The sequence below is a fragment of the Oncorhynchus clarkii genome, chromosome 7 (genome assembly GCF_045791955.1).
Source record: "Oncorhynchus clarkii lewisi isolate Uvic-CL-2024 chromosome 7, UVic_Ocla_1.0, whole genome shotgun sequence".
In the NCBI taxonomy this organism is placed as follows: domain Eukaryota; kingdom Metazoa; phylum Chordata; class Actinopteri; order Salmoniformes; family Salmonidae; genus Oncorhynchus; species Oncorhynchus clarkii.
The window spans coordinates 20918556-20936454 of record NC_092153.1 but is presented as its reverse complement, the minus strand read 5'-3'; the positions used below and the strand labels follow the sequence as shown (position 1 = coordinate 20936454).

At 43.4% G+C, this 17899-nt stretch overlaps 2 protein-coding genes across 2 annotated transcripts; one reads left to right on the top strand and one right to left on the bottom strand.

The window, feature by feature from the left end:
- The first annotated feature begins 8479 nt into the window (after window positions 1-8479).
- LOC139413035 (frizzled-7-A-like) lies at window positions 8480-11769 on the top strand. Its single transcript, XM_071160024.1, has 2 exons — window positions 8480-8798; window positions 9126-11769. The coding sequence occupies exon 2, from the start codon at window positions 9137-9139 to the stop codon at window positions 10814-10816; it is 1680 nt and encodes a 559-aa protein (XP_071016125.1). The 5' UTR covers window positions 8480-8798; window positions 9126-9136; the 3' UTR covers window positions 10817-11769.
- A 1951-nt stretch (window positions 11770-13720) lies between these two features.
- LOC139413036 (small ubiquitin-related modifier 1) lies at window positions 13721-16705 on the bottom strand. The gene is made up of 5 exons (XM_071160025.1): window positions 16553-16705; window positions 16084-16158; window positions 15305-15382; window positions 15124-15195; window positions 13721-14845 (listed from the first exon to the last, which is right to left on the bottom strand). The coding sequence occupies exons 1-5, from the start codon at window positions 16562-16564 to the stop codon at window positions 14777-14779; spliced, it is 306 nt and encodes a 101-aa protein (XP_071016126.1). The 5' UTR covers window positions 16565-16705; the 3' UTR covers window positions 13721-14776.
- Between the last annotated feature and the right edge of the window lie 1194 nt (window positions 16706-17899).

The window sequence follows — 17899 nt, the reverse complement described above, 5'->3', positions numbered from 1 at the left end:
CTGTTTATTTATCTTCCCCTACTATTCATAACACAACACTATGTCTTTATCTTTTTGAAACCTCCGCAATCCAATAAAACCCTGACGAATTTAATTGAGAGAGAGCGAGAGAGAGAGAGAGAGAGGAGTGTTATAAGTGAATCACAATATAAAGACTGATGGCATGACACCACATGAAAAAATGTCCCATCCCATGTGGGATTTTTCGGCTGCATACAAAGCAATATTTGTGGACGTGTCATGAGTTAGATAAATAAAGCAGGAGGAAGAGGCAACATTGGTTCAAAACATTGGTTCAGATGTCCATTCGAGAGCCCTGACCAGGTTATCAGTGGAGTGAGGGAAAAGTGTGACCCCTTGAACCTTCCATGAACTTACATAACCCAGATTCCCCCTGGCTACAGGTTTGGATCTGAGAAGAGCCCTGCCACCGGTGAAAGAAGATAGGGAAGAGCGGGAAGAGAGGGAGGATAGGGTGTTGTCTAAATTCACTAATTAAAGCCAGAGTTGAGTCCCTAACCCCCATCCTCCCACAAGAAGAAGCAATGATACACCCCCCCCCCCCCCCCCCCCCCCCCCTTGGTGACCCAACTCCATGCAGTACTCTGTATGCGGTTCAGATACATCTATCAGGACCACTGGACACTAGTCAGTGTCTTATACCGTACATACCTGCCCCACTGAAGCTTTGATCTCAGGAGATATGCTATGCTAAACCTATTTGCCAATTTTGACTTCAGCGCCACTCAAGGGCAGAGAGAAAACCGAGAGGCAAGAACATTTAACTGGTAGAGAAAAAGAGAGACAAAAAGAAAGAGAGAGATGAGAGGGAGCCCCAGGACAACAACACAATTAGACCCAAATTATGAGAAAGCAAAAAGATAACACTGAAAAGAATCAACCAAAAAAATTGAGCAAAATGGAATGACTTCAAATGGCCATTCCCTGTTTGACCCTCTAGGCTCTGTATGATTGATGTTGGGAGCTCAGAGTGAAGTATACTCACCTCTCTCCGTCTCCAAATGTACATGGAGAACGCGAGCGTGCTGCTGCTATACTCTAACTGTGATCTATTTTTTAAAACACACTCCAGAGGTGGCCGGGAAAGGTTTCATGGAATACTGTAAATTAATCAATAACCGAACAGCATCAGTCATTGATGATGAGGTCTAAGACATGATTAATTGATTGATGGGTTAGATTTGCGCAGATATCTTGCTGTGATGGAACCCTGCATGGTTTGAAGTGCAGATAGTGTTGCGTACTTCCTTAACAAAGTCTCATCTCTATGAAACTTCCATGAGTGTCATCAGTTGTTCAGGTCAGCTAAACTTAATCTCTCCATTTCATCAGATTTCTTTTTCAGTTTACTTTTTTCATAACTAGACTACTGGTCAAAAGTTTTAGAACACCTACTCATTCAAGGGTTTTCATTTATATTTTATATTTTCTACATTGTAGAATAATAGTGAAGACGTCAAAACTATGAAATAACCAAAAAAGTGTTAAATGAATCCAAATATATTTTATATTTGAGATTCTTCAAATAGCCACCGTTTGCCTCTATGACAGCTTTGCACACTCTTGACATTCTCTCAAACAGCTTCACCTTGTCACACCCTGACCATAGTTTACTTTGTATGTTTCTATGTTTTGGTTGGTCAGGGTGTGATCTGAGTGGGCATTCTATGTTACATGTCTAGTTTGTCTAGTTCTATGTTCGGCCTGATATGGTTCTCAATCAGAGGCAGGTGTTCGTCATTGTCTCTGATTGGGAACCATATTTAGGTAGCCTGGGTTTCACTGTGTGTTGGTGGGTGATTGTTCCTGTCTATGTGTTTTCACCAGATAGGCTGTTTAGGTTTTCGTTACGTTCTTTATTTTTGTAGTGTTTGTATTGATTCGTGTTTTACGTTTGTTTATTAAAACATGGATCGAAATCTACACGCTGCATTTTGGTCCGACTCTCCTTCTCATACAGAAAACCGTTACACACCTGGAATGCTTTTCCAACAGTCTTGAAGGAGTTCCCACATTTGCTGAGCACTTGTTGGCTGCTTTTCCTTCACTCTGCGGTCCGACTCATTCCAAACTATCTCAATTTCGTTGAGGTCGGAGGATTGTGGAGGCCAGGTCATCTGATGCAACACTCCATCACTCTCCTTCTTGGTAAAATATCCCTTACACAGCCTAGAGGTGTGTTGGCTCATTGTCCTGTTGAAAAACAAATGATAGTCCCACTAAGCGCAAACCAGATGGGATGGCGTATCGCTGTGGTTACCATGCTGGGTAAGTGTGCCTTGAATTCTAAATTTCTAAATAAATCACAGACAGTGTCAACAGCAAGCACCCCCACAACATCACACCTCCTCCTCCAAGCTTTACAGTGGGAAATACAAATGCAGAGATCATCTGTTCACCCACACGCGTCTCACAAATCTCCAATTTGGACTCCAGACCAAAGGACAAATTTCCACCGGTCTAATGCTTGTGTTTCTTGGCCCAAGCAAGTCTCTTCTTATTATTGGTGTCCTTTAGTAGTGGTTTCTTTGCAGCAATTCGACCATGAAAGCCTGATTCACGCAGTCTCCTCTGAACAGTTGATGTTGAGATGTGTCTGTTACTTGAACTATGTGAACCATTTATTTGGGCTGCAATTTCTGAGGCTGGTAACTAATGAACTTATCCCCTGCAGCAGAGGTAACTCTGGGTCTTCAATTGCTGTGGCGGTCCTCATGAGAGCCAGTTTCATCGTAGTGCTTGATGGTTTTTGCGACTGCATTTGAAGAAACGTTCAAAGTTCTTGAAATGTTCCGTATTGACTGAACTCCATGTCTTAAAGTAATGGACTGTTATTTCTCTTTGCTTATTTGAACTGTTCTTGCCATAATACGGACTTGTTCTTTTACCAAATAGGGCTGTATACCACCCCTACCTTGCCACAACACAACTGATTGGCTCAAACGCATTAAGAAGGAAAGACATTCCACAAATTCGATTTTAAGAAGGCACACCTGTTATTTGAAATGCATTCCAGGTGACTACCTCATGAAGCTGGTTGAGAGAATGCCAAGAGTGTGCAAAGCTGTCGTCAAGGCAAAGTGTGGCTATTTGAAGAATCTCAAATATAAAATATATTTTGATTTGTTTAACACTTTTTTGGTTACTACATGATTCCATATGTGTTATTTCATAGTTTTCATGTCTTCACTATTATTCTACAATGTAGAAAATAGTCATAAAAATAAAGAAAACCCCTTGAATGAGTAGGTGTTCTAAAACGTTTGACCAGTAGTGTACGTATTGTTGTGGTTGAATGAGCTGGTTGGAATTAAAATATACTGCTTGAACAGTGCACAAGAGAAACTATTGGCAAGCTCTGACATACTGTACATTGTTCAATAGATGGAGAATAATTGCACCTCTTCCTAGCTGCCCACTGTACTGAGGCTAGGAAACACTGTCACCACCGATAAATCTACGATATTCGAGAATTTAAATAAGCATTTTTCTACGGCTGGCCATGCTTTCAACCTGGCTACCCCTACCCCGGTCAACAGCTCTGCACCCCCCACAGCAACTTGCCCAAGCCTCCCCCGTTTCTCCTTCACCCAAATCCAGATAGCTGATGTTCTGAAAGAGCTGAAAAATCTGGACCCCTACAAATCAGCTGGGCTAGACAATCTGGACCCTCTCTTTCAAAAAATATCCACCGCAATTGTTGCAACCCCTATTTCTAGCCTGTTCAACCTCTCTTTCGTATCGTCTGAGATCCCTAAAGATTGGAAAGCTGCTGCGGTCATCCTCCTCTTCAAAGGGGGAGACACTCTAGACCCAAACTGTTACAGACAGTATTTCCTACCCTGCCTTTCTAAAGTCTTCGAAAGCCAAGTTAAACAGATCACCGACCATTTCGAATCCCACCGTACCTTCTCTGCTATGCAATCTGGTTTCCGAACGGGTCATGGGTGCACCTCAGCCACGCTCAAGGTCCTAATCGATATCATAACCGCCATCGATAAAAGACAATACTGTGCCACTGTCTTCGTCGACCTGGCCAAGGCTTTCGACTCTGTCAATCACTGCATTCTAATCGGCAGACTCAACAGTCTTGGTTTCTGAAATGACTGCCTCACCTGGTTTGCCAACTACTTCTCAGAGAGTTCAGTGTGGCAAATCGGAGGGCCTGATGTCCGGACCTCTGGCAGTCTCTATAGGGGTGCCACAGGGTTCAATTCAAGGGCCGACTCTTTTCTTTGTATACATCAATGATGTCGCTCTTGCTGCTGGTGATTCTCTTGTCCACCTCTACGCAGACGACACCATTCTGTATACTTCTGTCCCTTCTTTGGACACTGTGTTAACAACCCTCCAGACGAGCTTCAATGCCATTCAACACTCCTTCTGTGGCCTCCAACTGATCTTAAATGCAAGTCAAACTAAATGCATGCTCTTCAACCGATCGCTGCCGACACCCGCCCACCCGACTAGCATCACTACTCTGGACGGTTCTGACTTAGAATATGTGGACAACGGGCCTCCCGGATGGCGCAGTGGTTAAGGGCGCTGTACTGCAGCGCCAGCTGTGCCATCAGAGTCCTGGGTTCGCGCCCAGGCTCTGTCGTAACCGGCCGCGACCGGGAGGTCCGTGGGGCGACGCACAATTGGCCTAGCGTCGCCCGGGTTAGGGAGGGCTTGGTCGGTAGGGTTGTCCTTGTCTCATCGCGCACCAGCGACTCCTGTGGCGGGCTGGGCGCAGTGTATGCTAGCCAAGGTGGCCAGATGCACGGTGTTTCCTCCGGCGCATTGGTGCGGCTGGCTTCCGGGTTGGATGTGCGCTGTGTTGAAGAAGCAGCGGCTTGGTTGGTTGTGTATCGGAGGACGCATGACTTTCAACCTTCGTCTCTCCCGAGCCCGTACGGAAGTTGTAGCGATGAGACAAGATAGTAGCTACTACAACAATTGGATACTACGAAATTGGGGAGAAAAAGGGGTAAAATTCAAAAAAATAAAAAATTAAAAAAAATTAAAAAAAAGAATATGTGGACAACTACAAATACCTAGATGTCTGGTTAGACTGTAACCTCTCCTTCCAGACTCACATTAAGCATCTCTAATCCAAAATTAAATCTAGAATCTGCTTCCTATTTCGCAACAAAGCATCCTTCACTCATGCTGCCAAACATACCCTCGTAAAACTGACTATCCTACCGATCCTCGACTTCGGCGATGTCATTTACAAAATAGCCTTCAACACTCTACTCAGCAAATTGGATGTAGTCTATCACAGTGCCATCCGTTTTGTCACCAAAGCCCCATATACTACCCACCACTGCGACCTGTATGCTCTCGTTGGCTGGCCCTTGCTTCATATTCATCGCCAAACCCACTGGCTCCAGGTCATCTATAAGTCTTTGCTAGATAAAGCTCCGCCTTATCTCAGCTCACTGGTCACCATAGCAGCACCCACCCGTAGCACGCGCTCCAGCAGGTATATTTCACTGGTCATTCCCAAAGCCAACTCCTCCTTTGGCCGCCTTTCCTTCCAGGTCGCAGTTGAAAATGAGAACTTGTTCTCAACTGGCCTACCTGGTTAAATAAAGGTGAAATATATATATATATATATATACTTTTTTAAATGTATCTTTATGTAACTAGGCAAGTCAGTTAAGAACAAATTCTTATTTTCAATGATGGCCTAGGAACAGTGGATTAACTGACTTGTTCAGGGGCAGAACGACAGATTTTTACCTTGTCAGCTCGGGGATTTGATCTTGCAACCTTTCAGTTACTAGTCCAACGCTCTAACCTTTAGGCTACCTGCCGCCCCAGCGTAGAGACAAAGGCACTCTCACCAACATTTCCCATCAATGTTTCAAGATTTAGCAGCGAGATATTCATTCTCACTCCCTGGTAATAATCAACAGACACAGGATGGCAAAAAGGAGAAGCCACCTACTTAGGTTCTGTAGCAGCCACAGCGTAGTGTTAAGTATAACACACGGTTGCCAGTAAAGCAGAGCAAAAACAGAGCTTCCTAAAGACACCCATCACACAGAACTGGAGTCTGCATCACAAATGGGGCCTGGTAAAAAGTAGTGCACTATATAGGGAATAGTGGTGTAGCAGTTAGATATCATTATAAGAACACACAGCATTAGATTATCTGGTGAATAAAACCCAATTAGATTGACCGTCCACAGCGTGAATCAGCATGCGTGTGTCCCTAGATACGGTGTTTTATGCAGATCCCAATGACTGTATCTGTATAGTCATTCACAACAGATTACAAAGACTGTATCTGTATAGTCATTCATAACAGATGGAGATTGGGGTTAAGGTCTATAATGTGTTCATATAGGAGAGGGAACAGTGGTAGTCTTTAGGCTAGTAGGGCCCATTGAGAAACTGCAGTGACAGTTGAGGTATAAACACACACATGTCCGCCCGCACGCACGCCCGCCCGCACGCTCTCTCTCATACACACACACACACACACACACACACACACACACAGAGCTCTCTCTTTTTCAACGCAGCTTGCTTTCAGCCCTGAGTCAAAAACATTCCCATATGGTTTGCTGCATAGATTCAGAGGGATGGTATAAATACATAGCTGTACTTGCGGACCCCGGGGGTTATGTTCTGCTGGTCTCTCTGAGGGGAACGGAGGGAGGAGGGGAAGGGTAGTACGGTATGGCTTTCTCTGCTCTGGGAGCCTTGATTGAAAAACAGAATGTAGGAGAAAGAGAGAGAGAGAGAAAGAGAGCAACAGCGAATCCATATGCTGGATGGAAAACATCAAGGCATTTCCTCTCTATAAGCTCTCCCAACTCAGTGGACCACCATCTCTACAGAAAACAAACAGTCATTATATTACACACACATTACAAAACAGCAAGAGTCATGAAAACCATGTCGGAAAAATCAATACCCACACAAAAAAAATATTATCTAGAACTTAAACTGGTTCTTTGGATGTCCCCATAGGAGAGAACTTTTTAGTTCCAGGTAGAACCCTTTTGGTTCCAGGTGGAAACCTTTAGGGCTCCATGTAGAACCCTTTCCACAGAGGGTTCTACATGGAACCCAAAATAGTTCTACCTGGAACCAAAAAGGGTTCTCCTATGGGGACAGCTGAAGAACCCCTTTGAAGCCCTTTTTTTCTAAGAGTATAGGACTACTACTATGTAACTACATAAATGATACATCACATGGTTACATCATATAGGCTATGTGCTGCTATCTCATGATAATGACTGAAGATATCCAATCAATAGGAAAATATGAACAATTTTTAGGAATAAGGAGAGGCTAATGTTTTTATTAACATTAATACATTTCCATACAATAGGGTACAATTGTCACGCCTGCTCCCGCTCCCCCTCCCTGGCGCTCAAAGGCCCCAGGCTCCCCAGCATTACGCACTCCTGCCACCATCATTACGCACACCTGCCTTCCCCCCGTCACGCGCATCAGCGTTCATTGGACTCACCTGGACTCAATCACCTCTGTCATTACCTCCCCTTTTTCTGTCTGGTTCCCCGCTCTGTTCCCGGCTTCTGCATTGATTGTCATTTCTCGTTGTTTACCTGCGTGCTGATGCTGTTCCTGTTTTGTTACCTGTCTGTTCCTGTTCCTGTCTTGTCTGTGTGTTCCTGTCCTGTCTGTTCCTGCTCCTCATCTCCAGCGTCGGTCATTACAACAATAGCAGCCCATTAGCTTGACTCTATCAGTGGCATGCAAGGCCATCTCTAACACCATCCGAAAAAAACTACCTGACATCCACCAAGAATTACATTATAAGGACATGTTTGTTTTGAAAAACACAACAAACAAACAACTTAAAATTATATTTGATGAATGAGCCATGGACAAAATTCTAAAACATACTTAATCGAGATACAAGTCATAAGTAAAATGTTCTTGGCTGCCTAACAGTTTTCGCAGTCCACATACCAAGATGATTTACCAGAAACTTTGGGCTCCACTCTGAAATAAACAATACCATAAATATTACAATTATTGCTCTACTTTGTCAGAGGCCTGGCTTACGAGTTTAACCCTGGACACTATCCTGACAAACAGAATGACATATAGGGCATGCCAAATAACATAAATTACTTCATGTAGGTCTAAGAAGCTGTAAAGAGTAGGATAGGTGGTCTAATGTTCTTTTTCAACTTCTAATGTTTTGAATGTCTCCTAAATTATCTATAGCCCGCTCCCAACATAGAATATAAAAAAAATGTATATTCTAAACCATTTTTATATTTTAATTGACTAACAAAAAAGGTATACAAAAAAAAGATCATCCACCGTATCGCTGAAGATAGCATAAAACTCCACCCTTTTCACTTCACTCCAATCAATGGCGAGATGGGAGAGAAAACAAATCATTCAATTGGTGGAGAAAGTGTGGTTTCAAGGCGCCCCTGAAAATACGCATGTGTGGGCACCAAGAAACCGATCAAACTCTGTAGTGTGAGGGGGAATCAATCTTGCAAGTTTCTCTAGAAAGCAGATCACGGTTTTAGCGTTGTGGGAAGAAAAAGTTTGGAAGAGATTTGCCTTTTACTACAGACTTTGAGCCGGGTTAATCGTAGTGCATAGCCTACCAATGCTCTTCGAGCTGAACATTGGCTGAGTTGTAAACGCGGTTGTAAACGAGGTTTTGCAGACTTCAATTTTGCTTCAACCTATAATGTGATGTAAGGAAGATTTGTGGGTATCTGGAAGAAATTAGTCAACGCATTCCATTTTCAAGTCATACGTTTGTTTCCAATACGAAGAACCAGGTCAGTAAAGAAACGAACTGCAAAAAAATAAAAAATACTCTATTGGAATTTCACAGGTTTTCAGTGGTTTGATTGGAATAAATAAATCCCTCACCAGCAATCCTCCATTTTCTTGGAGAGTTCTGTGAACACTGGAATAGGGAATGTGGGGAGAGCGACCGAGGGCATTTTTCAAGCATTTAACTTTGTTTTAACTTTAGGCTCCTCTCCCTTTTTATATAGACGGGAGAAGAGAGGACATTTCAACCTTTTGTGGACTGAAATTGATTTGGGCTTTTTGCAGCTCCGGGGTAATATTCTAAGCCACTTTTTTTATTCTGAACACAGGGGCTGCTATCATGGCGGTAAGGAGAACCTGTGAGTGGATTTGGATAACGGGGTGCGCGCTGGTGACTGTTTGTCTAATGCTGGAGCCGTGTACCGGTCAGTATCATGGCGAGAAAGGAATTTCTATACCAGAACACGGTTTTTGTCAGCCAATTTCCATCCCCCTCTGCACGGACATTGCCTATAATCAAACCATCATGCCGAATCTTTTGGGACACACAAACCAGGAGGATGCGGGGCTGGAGGTCCATCAGTTTTACCCGCTCGTGAAGGTCCAGTGTTCCATGGACCTGAAGTTTTTCTTGTGTTCCATGTACGCACCGGTGTGCACAGTTCTAGAACAGGCCATCCCCCCATGCCGATCACTGTGCGAGCGCGCACGCCAGGGCTGCGAGGCGCTCATGAACAAGTTCGGGTTTCAATGGCCAGAGAGACTCCGTTGTGAGAACTTCCCCGTCCACGGCGCTGGGGAGATCTGTGTGGGTCAAAACACTTCAGACACGGACATCCCTACCTCGGACCCCACTCCCAACCTGCCTGAGCTCATGACCCTACCCCCAAACATTGGTCGCCCTGCTGCCCAGCCCTTCTCCTGTCCCCTACAACTTCAGGTCCCAACCTACCTCAACTACAAATTCCTGGGGGTGAAAGACTGTGGTGCCCCATGCGAGTCCACCAAGCCCAACGGACTAATGTATTTCCGCGAGGAGGAACTGAAATTCGGCAAACTCTGGGTGGGTATCTGGTCTATCTTGTGTTGTGTGAGTACACTGTTCACTGTGCTCACATACTTGGTAGACATGAGGAGGTTTCGCTACCCGGAGAGGCCCATCATCTTCCTCTCAGGCTGCTACTTCATGGTGGCGGTGGCCTACACAGCAGGCTTCTTCTTGGAGGATAAAGTGGTCTGCATAGACAAGTTTAAAGAGGACGGTTACAAGACGGTGGCCCAGGGCACCAAGAAAGAGGGCTGCACCATCCTCTTCATGATCCTCTACTTTTTTGGCATGGCTAGCTCCATATGGTGGGTCATCCTGTCCCTCACCTGGTTCCTGTCTGCTGGTATGAAGTGGGGTCACGAGGCCATCGAGGCCAACTCACAATACTTCCACCTAGCGGCTTGGGCGGTGCCTGCTGTCAAAACCATCACTATCCTGGCCATGGGGCAGGTGGATGGGGACCTTCTCACAGGGGTGTGCTACGTCGGCATCTACAGCGTGGATTCATTACGAGGGTTCGTCCTGGCCCCCCTGTTCGTCTACCTCTTCATCGGAACCTCGTTCCTCCTGGCCGGGTTTGTATCTCTGTTCCGCATCAGAACCATCATGAAGCACGACGGCACCAAGACTGAGAAACTAGAGAAGCTGATGGTGAGAATCGGCGTGTTCAGCGTCCTGTACACCGTCCCCGCCACCATCGTCATCGCCTGTTACTTCTACGAGCAGGCCTTCCGCGACCAATGGGAGAAGACCTGGCACATGCAGACGTGTAAGCGCTTCGCGGTGCCGTGCCCGGCCAACAACTTTGCCCCGATGACCCCGGACTTCACGGTGTTCATGATCAAGTACCTGATGACTATGATCGTGGGCATCACGTCCGGGTTCTGGATCTGGTCAGGGAAAACATTACAGAGTTGGTGCAGGTTTTACAAACGGCTCAGTAACCGCAACCAAGGAGAGACGACCGTATGAACTTTGTGGAAGTTTAATGTGGAGGAGTTGTGTGTTTTAAAAAATATATATATTTTTGATGAAACCGACTGAGCATATCCCTTCCCATCTCCTATTGGACGTAGGACATTTGAACTCTGAAAAAAGTACTTGTACTTTGAGAATGTCCCTCCTGACGACCTTATGAGCCATTGACTGAACATTTGTTCATTATTTGAAGGGTTTTAACTCTTCAGTAACCCCCCCCCCCCCCCCACCCCATGACATTTTAAAACATTCTATAATCTCATTTAAACGTGACTTTTAAACCACAATGTGCCACCCAGTGATGTAACGGCAGCAACAAAGAAAGTCTGTTTTGCCATGACTTTTCAATATGTTTTCAACTATGTTGTATTATGTCGTGAGTTTCTCATCCAAGAAGAAACGAGGGATACAGGGCTAATGTCTGACAAGACCAATGTATGTTACGTTTTGCAAGGAATTCCAAAGGTTTTTGGAATATGTGCATTTCATTTCTTGCTTCTGTACTTTTTAAATTGATGTTCCTGTTTTTGTTACGTGTGGCTGATGTTACTTTTACGCTAACTTGCAGACATCTGAGAACATTCATCTTGGCACAGAGAGAAATGTCTAACACACCTTTAAAAAAAAAAAAGTTGTATTATGCTTGTGTATAGTGTGTATGTCCCAAATGGCACCCTATTCCCTATATAGTGCACTGCTTTTGACCAGAGCCCTAGGGGACCTGGTCAAAAGTAGTGAACTTACATAGGGAATAGGGTGACTTTTGGGATGTAGTCTAGCTGTAAGATGTCGCTATTAAATTGCCACATTCTGTAAATATTCACCCTTTTTCAAAAGAACATATGTATTTATAAGACTTATAATCTTGCTGTTTCTACTTGATGTTTCTTAATGCAATATGGCTTGTATCTTGTACAGTTTCACAGAATAAAACGATGACGTTTTTAACCTGCGGTCACTTGAACGTCATTGGTGTTCCTTTCGTATGTTTTTAAGCATACGTTTTTGAAAGTCTAAAAGAAATCCTTGAACGAGGCAATGTAAAACCAGCGTGATTGTGATGCCTTCCTAAAATGTATCCAATGGGTAGGATGAAGGGTACACTGTAAACGAAGGCCTAGATATAGAGATTCTGTTTTTAACGTGGTTTGGAATATCAACAATTCCACACCTAACGTCCTCAATTACTTTTAACATCTGCTTGTGCAATACTCCCTATAAGGCTGTAGTGTGGACACCCCTGTTATACAGCATGTTGCTATTTGGTTTCTCTGGTCGTCTCCTGTTCTATCTTTCAGGTCTAACTTCTACTCACTCTGCTTGCCTGTGGAATAGTATCTCTCCAATGGTGTCAGGTCAATATATCAGAGCCATTGATTCAAGATGGTATTTCTGTAGGAAAAATAACTAGCATGATGAGTTCAAGGGGGGGGATTTGCCTCAAGCTTACGAACAGGAAATCGACACACTGCCTTGAGCGGATCTCCTTCCTTTCCTGCTGAAATGTGAGATCTCCTTTTTGGCTTCTCTTGTCTTGAGTTCACCTCTCCTTCCCTTTTGTTTTGGTTGTGTGTCCTAGGTAGGGCGGAGTGTAACAGAATGTTGTTTTAGACATTGTGCGTTATCTGTTCTATATCTATTACGGGTTGTGTTCAACTGGAGTGTCAGTAGGCCTAAAATAATGACCCTGTTACATTTGTGCAACGGAAATGAGAGTACCTAATCCAACAAGCAGACATGATTTTGTTGAACAATAATATAAATATTTTGGGAAAAATCTTATTTGCTTTAAAACTGTTGCAAAGACCAGCATGATATTGCCGTCCAATCAAGGACAGATGCCTGCAGTCAACGTAATCTGATTGAAAGAGTATGGAATTTTTGCACGTTAGCCTGGCAAACCATCAAGCTAATTATAGGTCATTATCTCTTGCTGTGTTTCACATTTCTATAAGGTGATGTAACTGGTCAGGGTTGGGTGGGTCAGGATCCACAAATTTGAGCAACTTTCAGTGTTCTGCAAGCACAATAGCAAAAGGCTGCATGTGTAACTGAGTTGATCTATAGCGTTGAGACATGTTCACTCTTCATATCGTGAGTTTACACACACCATCCCCTCCCCGTCTCCTGGCTGGCCCACATCTGGTAGTGTTTTGACACTGTGAGGTATCCCAGGCTTAGAAACCAGATCTCCTCCAGGCAGTCTTAACCCAGGGCCTGATATATACACACACACACACACACACACAGTTTACTGACCTGACCCTAAGTCGCTCTCTCTTTCTGCACTCTCTGCTGTTTCTCTTACCCTGTCACTGGTCAATGACTCTACTCCCCCTCCCTCAACCTCTACTCTTCCCCCACCCTTCCTTTCCCCCCTTCAAACTCCACGCCATCCTCCCTTCCCTGGGCCTCCATGAAATCGGACGCTTTACAAATAAATATTCGCTCCGTCTGCAGAGCGGTGATTTACTCATGAGGTAGCTCCCTCTCTACAGTTCCACACTTGCCTTTTCCAGGTAAGATAATTGTGAGTTAACATATATTAAAAATCACATTGAGAAGCATCACTGATACATAATGGAGTAAAAGTGACATTTCCAACCAACATTCATTTTTTATCACAACCAGTTATTTTACATTTCGCTTTTACATTGTCCAAGGCCTTGAATGGAGGATAGGCAGCACGGTAAATACCCTCTGCATGTGACTATGTACATGGCCAAAGTTGTTTTCATAATGTATGTGAGATGTCAAATAAATACCCAGTCACTCTGTCATAAACATGACGAGAGCTCCCTCTGGTGGACAGGAATCCAACCTGCAGTCCTAATTCAGGACATTCTTGTTTTGTCTGCAATGGTATACACGTGTCAAAGTTGGAAAATATCAGTCCTGTTTTTGTTAAACATTTTATTCAAAAAAAGAAAAATGATCTGCTTCAAACCATCCGGATCAAAGCCTCCATAAGGAGTCATTTGTTGCATTGACATTTCTATGTGTGGCTACTGTTGTGGTTCAATACAGCAAGATTATCTTGATAAAAAACAAAAAGGAGACAAACATTTAAATCCAAGAAGAAGCCAGAGATTAAACAAACTTTAACCCCTTGAAATTATCTGAACTTAAACAAAATTCAAATAGAAATAAAAAAGAACACCTAGGAAATGCATCATCAACTAGATTCAGCCAAGGGCTGATTTTTTTTCTTGAACGGGTGGTCAGGGGGCCAGAACATAATTACGAATAATTTAGAGACTGCAAATTGACCCCAAGAAGCCCAAACAGATATATATTTGACTGAAACATAATTTCAAGCCTTGCTTACATGAAACAAATATCCAAAATTAAAATCACTTGTAGCAGGTTCGCTGGTGTTTTTACAGTCCTATGTCCAACAATTAAAAATATTGTTTTAATAAAATCACCCGCGGGTCAAATTCAGCCTGCCAGTTGGGGAACCCTGACCACGGACAGAATTATTACACACAAATACTGGATGCAAAAATATACATCCTGATCATAAAAACATTTCATATTTTAAATATCATTAGACCATATCCATCAGTGGTAGGAAACGTGGGATAGTTAAAGATTCAAAACAATGCTTTAGCATTCAGAGGTGGCATATTCAAACTTTAGGTGCGAAAGAGGCGTGTGTAGCAGAGTCTAGAGAAAACCAGTCATTGTATGCGTGTTCTCTCTCTCAATAGGGGGACATTCAGCTATGACACTGTCTGCACTACAATGTTACCTGCATTGTAAAGGAAGGGAGAAGAAATGCCTGTGCGAGGTGTTTAAAAGGAGAAAGAACAGATCGTCTATCCATTCTAACACAGTCGTTCTTTGTGCCCTCGCACATGGAAGCCCCAATAGAGTGTGTGATCCAGATGGTGCAAAGCACAAAAGCAAAATACATACAAAATTCTAAATGAGAAAAAAAATACAGCAAGTCTAATCATTCCAAAGTCCACCGGTCTGTTCCTGATACACTTCAATTACATCCTCATCTTCCATTCCAAGCTGGGGAGGGAGAGAGAGAAAGTCAGACAAAGACGCAGGGGAAAGTTTATCTGCAAGCATGTTCAAGGTTCACAGGAAAACAAATTGAAATGTCACCTAAAAACAATAAGAAATAAGAACATTTTGACTTTAGGAGACAGTGGTGGTTGTATAACCTGAGTGCCAGTCTGTTCATGTTTGGAATTGCCATTCCATAAGGGTTTGGCCAGAGAAACAGCCTGGCACCCAGACTAGTGACTGTATGGATGATACAAGGGAAGTGGGATGGGTTGGGGTACCTCTTTGGGGGTTTGGTTGTCTGAGATTCTCTGTCCTTCAAAAAGAAACCTTAGGGTGTTCATTGGTACACCCTGCAGGAAGGAATCACACATGGTTACTGGGAACATGATGACATTAATTCTGAAGTTCTGACCCACATTGTCAAAATGAGATGGGACAATCGTTGGGCTTCATAACTACCTGTCTTTGACTGTAAGATTCCTTTAACTTCTTTAGATGTGTTGTCATCTTCACTTTGAAGTGAATTTCGCTGTTGTCCTGAAAGTAAAGATAGAATTAGGCTTTTTTGTTGTTGTTGCCTTTTCTCAATTGGTTTTACTCAACTGCTGCACCCTCTCTCTCCTCCGTCCTCTTTTTTGTAAAAGGTCAAAGGTAACCGAGGAGATGGAAAGTGGACGGAAATGCACTAGTATGAAATGAGACTCCTCCAAAGGTGTGTCATCAGGCAAATGACGTTTACAGGGTGGAATCCCAAAATAAATGGATAAAGTGAATAAAACTAATTTAGCTAGTTGTGAAATACATTTAATAGATTAAAGGAGGAGTAGCATATGGTTTAAATGTTTGCATGCTTTTCTCTTCGAGAAAACATTAGCTGATTCAATTGTGGCAAATTTCTAAACTTGTCCTAAGGACTCAGGTAGGAGACACTTGTGCCACAGAAAGAACAATGAGCTAGTTACAAAAATAGTTGCTTGTGCTTACTTACCAAAAGGAGGTTATCAAGGAAGGGAGGACCCTCTTCTATTAGCCTACTAACGAATTGACACTCTCCTCGACCACTTATCGGTTTCCGAGAGAGGGCGGAGGAGAGCGGGAGGCCAGACTTTTTCCCAAATGAGAAAAGGCCTATGGCTCCCCCAGTGTCCTTTCATATTAGCACGTATAGGAAAGGAAATGAGGCAAGGAAGCGAACTCTCCTGTCTGAGATGCATCCACACTTCTCCATATTATCTTACCTGACCAATCACCTTCAGTTTAATGTACTCTCCATCCTTCTTCTCACTTCCATCTCCACTTGAGGGTTTTGTCTCCTGGAATAAAAGTGTCCCATTGACATGTACATACAACATTACATCAGCATAGTCAGCCAGCCTACTGCACTGTCAACATGTCACGAATCCCTCCATGGTTGCCAAACAGAATAAGTTGAATCGGTACGTAGTAGACCAAAATGGAGAGTCAGGTGACATAATGTTAGCTACAATTTTTTTAAAGTAAAACCTAATGTTATACCGTTCGTGCACAGTCAGTGGCACTATTTTCGATCTAGCTAACGTTACCTACAGTAGATAGCCTGTGTTAGAAAACACTACTCTTCTCGGCCCACACAGCGGCTAACGTAGCTTGCTAGCTAGCATTGCTCAACCATTATTCTCTCTTTAACCAATTCAGACAAGAAATATGTTAATTAAACCGTACCCCTACCGTGTCTGACATGGTATTTTTCTTGTGATGTTTATTTTATTTCACAAAACGTTTAGTTCAAATTGTATACACTGCCTCGGGATTCTTGCTGTTTTGAGAAGCAGGTACCATTAATAAACTGACCCGGAAAGTGAATAGTTCTGGTTCTTCTTCGTCTGTGGTTTTTGTATGGCGTCTGGGAACCAACTCTAAGGTGAATTACCGCCCCCAACTGGACTGGATTACTGGAGCAGAGATAGGGAAGGGCTCAATCTCGTTAAGGAAACTAAGTACATAATTAAACACTACGTAAGATTTTCTCAACAGTTCATTTAAGCTCTTCAACACCATTACTCCTTAAATCTAAATACTCCCCTTTCCCTCCCATGTTGCTGGCACTGAAGTAGAATGTGTCACCATGTTTTCCTGACTGTGTTTACATCTCCCAGTTGTATGTTTTCCTACCAATTTCAATGTACTGTTGAGCCTTGTGTGTCCCAGTCTCAGCTTTGTGATTACACTTTCCTCCCCTCTTCTCAACCTGAGGACATCCCTGCCCCCACCATTTTCCTGGCTCTTATACAGGTTTCTTCCCTTTCCCTCCCTGTTCCACATTGCTTGCCATTTGTTTTTAACCACTGTTCTTATTAACACGTAGCTTCTGCTTTACTGATTGACATGTCCATATCAACATTAGGATGTTTGAGAGCCTGCTTGGTGAGAACATCCACCTCCTCATTCCCCTCTACTCCCACAAATACCCTCATCTGTCTCACCCGACACAGGCACTGCAAAATCTCATACAATACATCTTGTCTGCTTTGTGACAGAAATTAAGCTCATCAGTGCTGCACGAGTCAGAGCAGTTGACTATCCTGTCTGGCCTCACCTCCTCCACCCACTCTGCAGCCAAGAGCATAATCAGCAATTCCACTGCGTATACGGATAAATGGCCTGTTGCTCTTTTTGTCACTGCCACCTGAAACTCAGAAACACTAAAAGCTGCACCTGTCCTCCCTGTTTTAGGGTCCTTAGATCCATCAGTGAATACAACATATTCAAGACAGCATACAAACAGTCCCACCTCTCTCACCATGCCCTTACCTAACCGCCAAAAACTTGCATTCAGATCTCATTTATGCTCCCAGAACTCTAGGACCACCTTTTTTTCCAGGATGTGTGACTTTATGTCCTTGAAGATTTACCCAATATTTCATGGGTAGTTATTATCTTCTCAACTTTAACGGCATCTCTCAAATCAAATCCAATTGCATTGGTCACATACACATATTTAGCAGGCGTTATTGCGTGTGTAGCGAAATGCTTGTGTTCCTAGCTCCAACAGTGCAGTAATATCTAACAAGTCAC

What these genes read in the sequence shown, in the direction of transcription:
- LOC139413035 (XM_071160024.1), top strand. Translation starts at nt 9,137, where the DNA reads ATGGCGGTAAGGAGAACCTGTGAGTGGATTTGGATAACGGGGTGCGCG.
- LOC139413036 (XM_071160025.1), bottom strand. An exon ending in AACTGAAGGTGATTGGTCAG is followed by an intron (nt 15,383 to 16,083) that starts GTAAGATAATAT and finishes CTTTACTTTCAG; the next exon opens with GACAACAGCGAAATTCACTT. An exon ending in AATCTTACAGTCAAAGACAG is followed by an intron (nt 15,196 to 15,304) that starts GTAGTTATGAAG and finishes TCCTTCCTGCAG; the next exon opens with GGTGTACCAATGAACACCCT.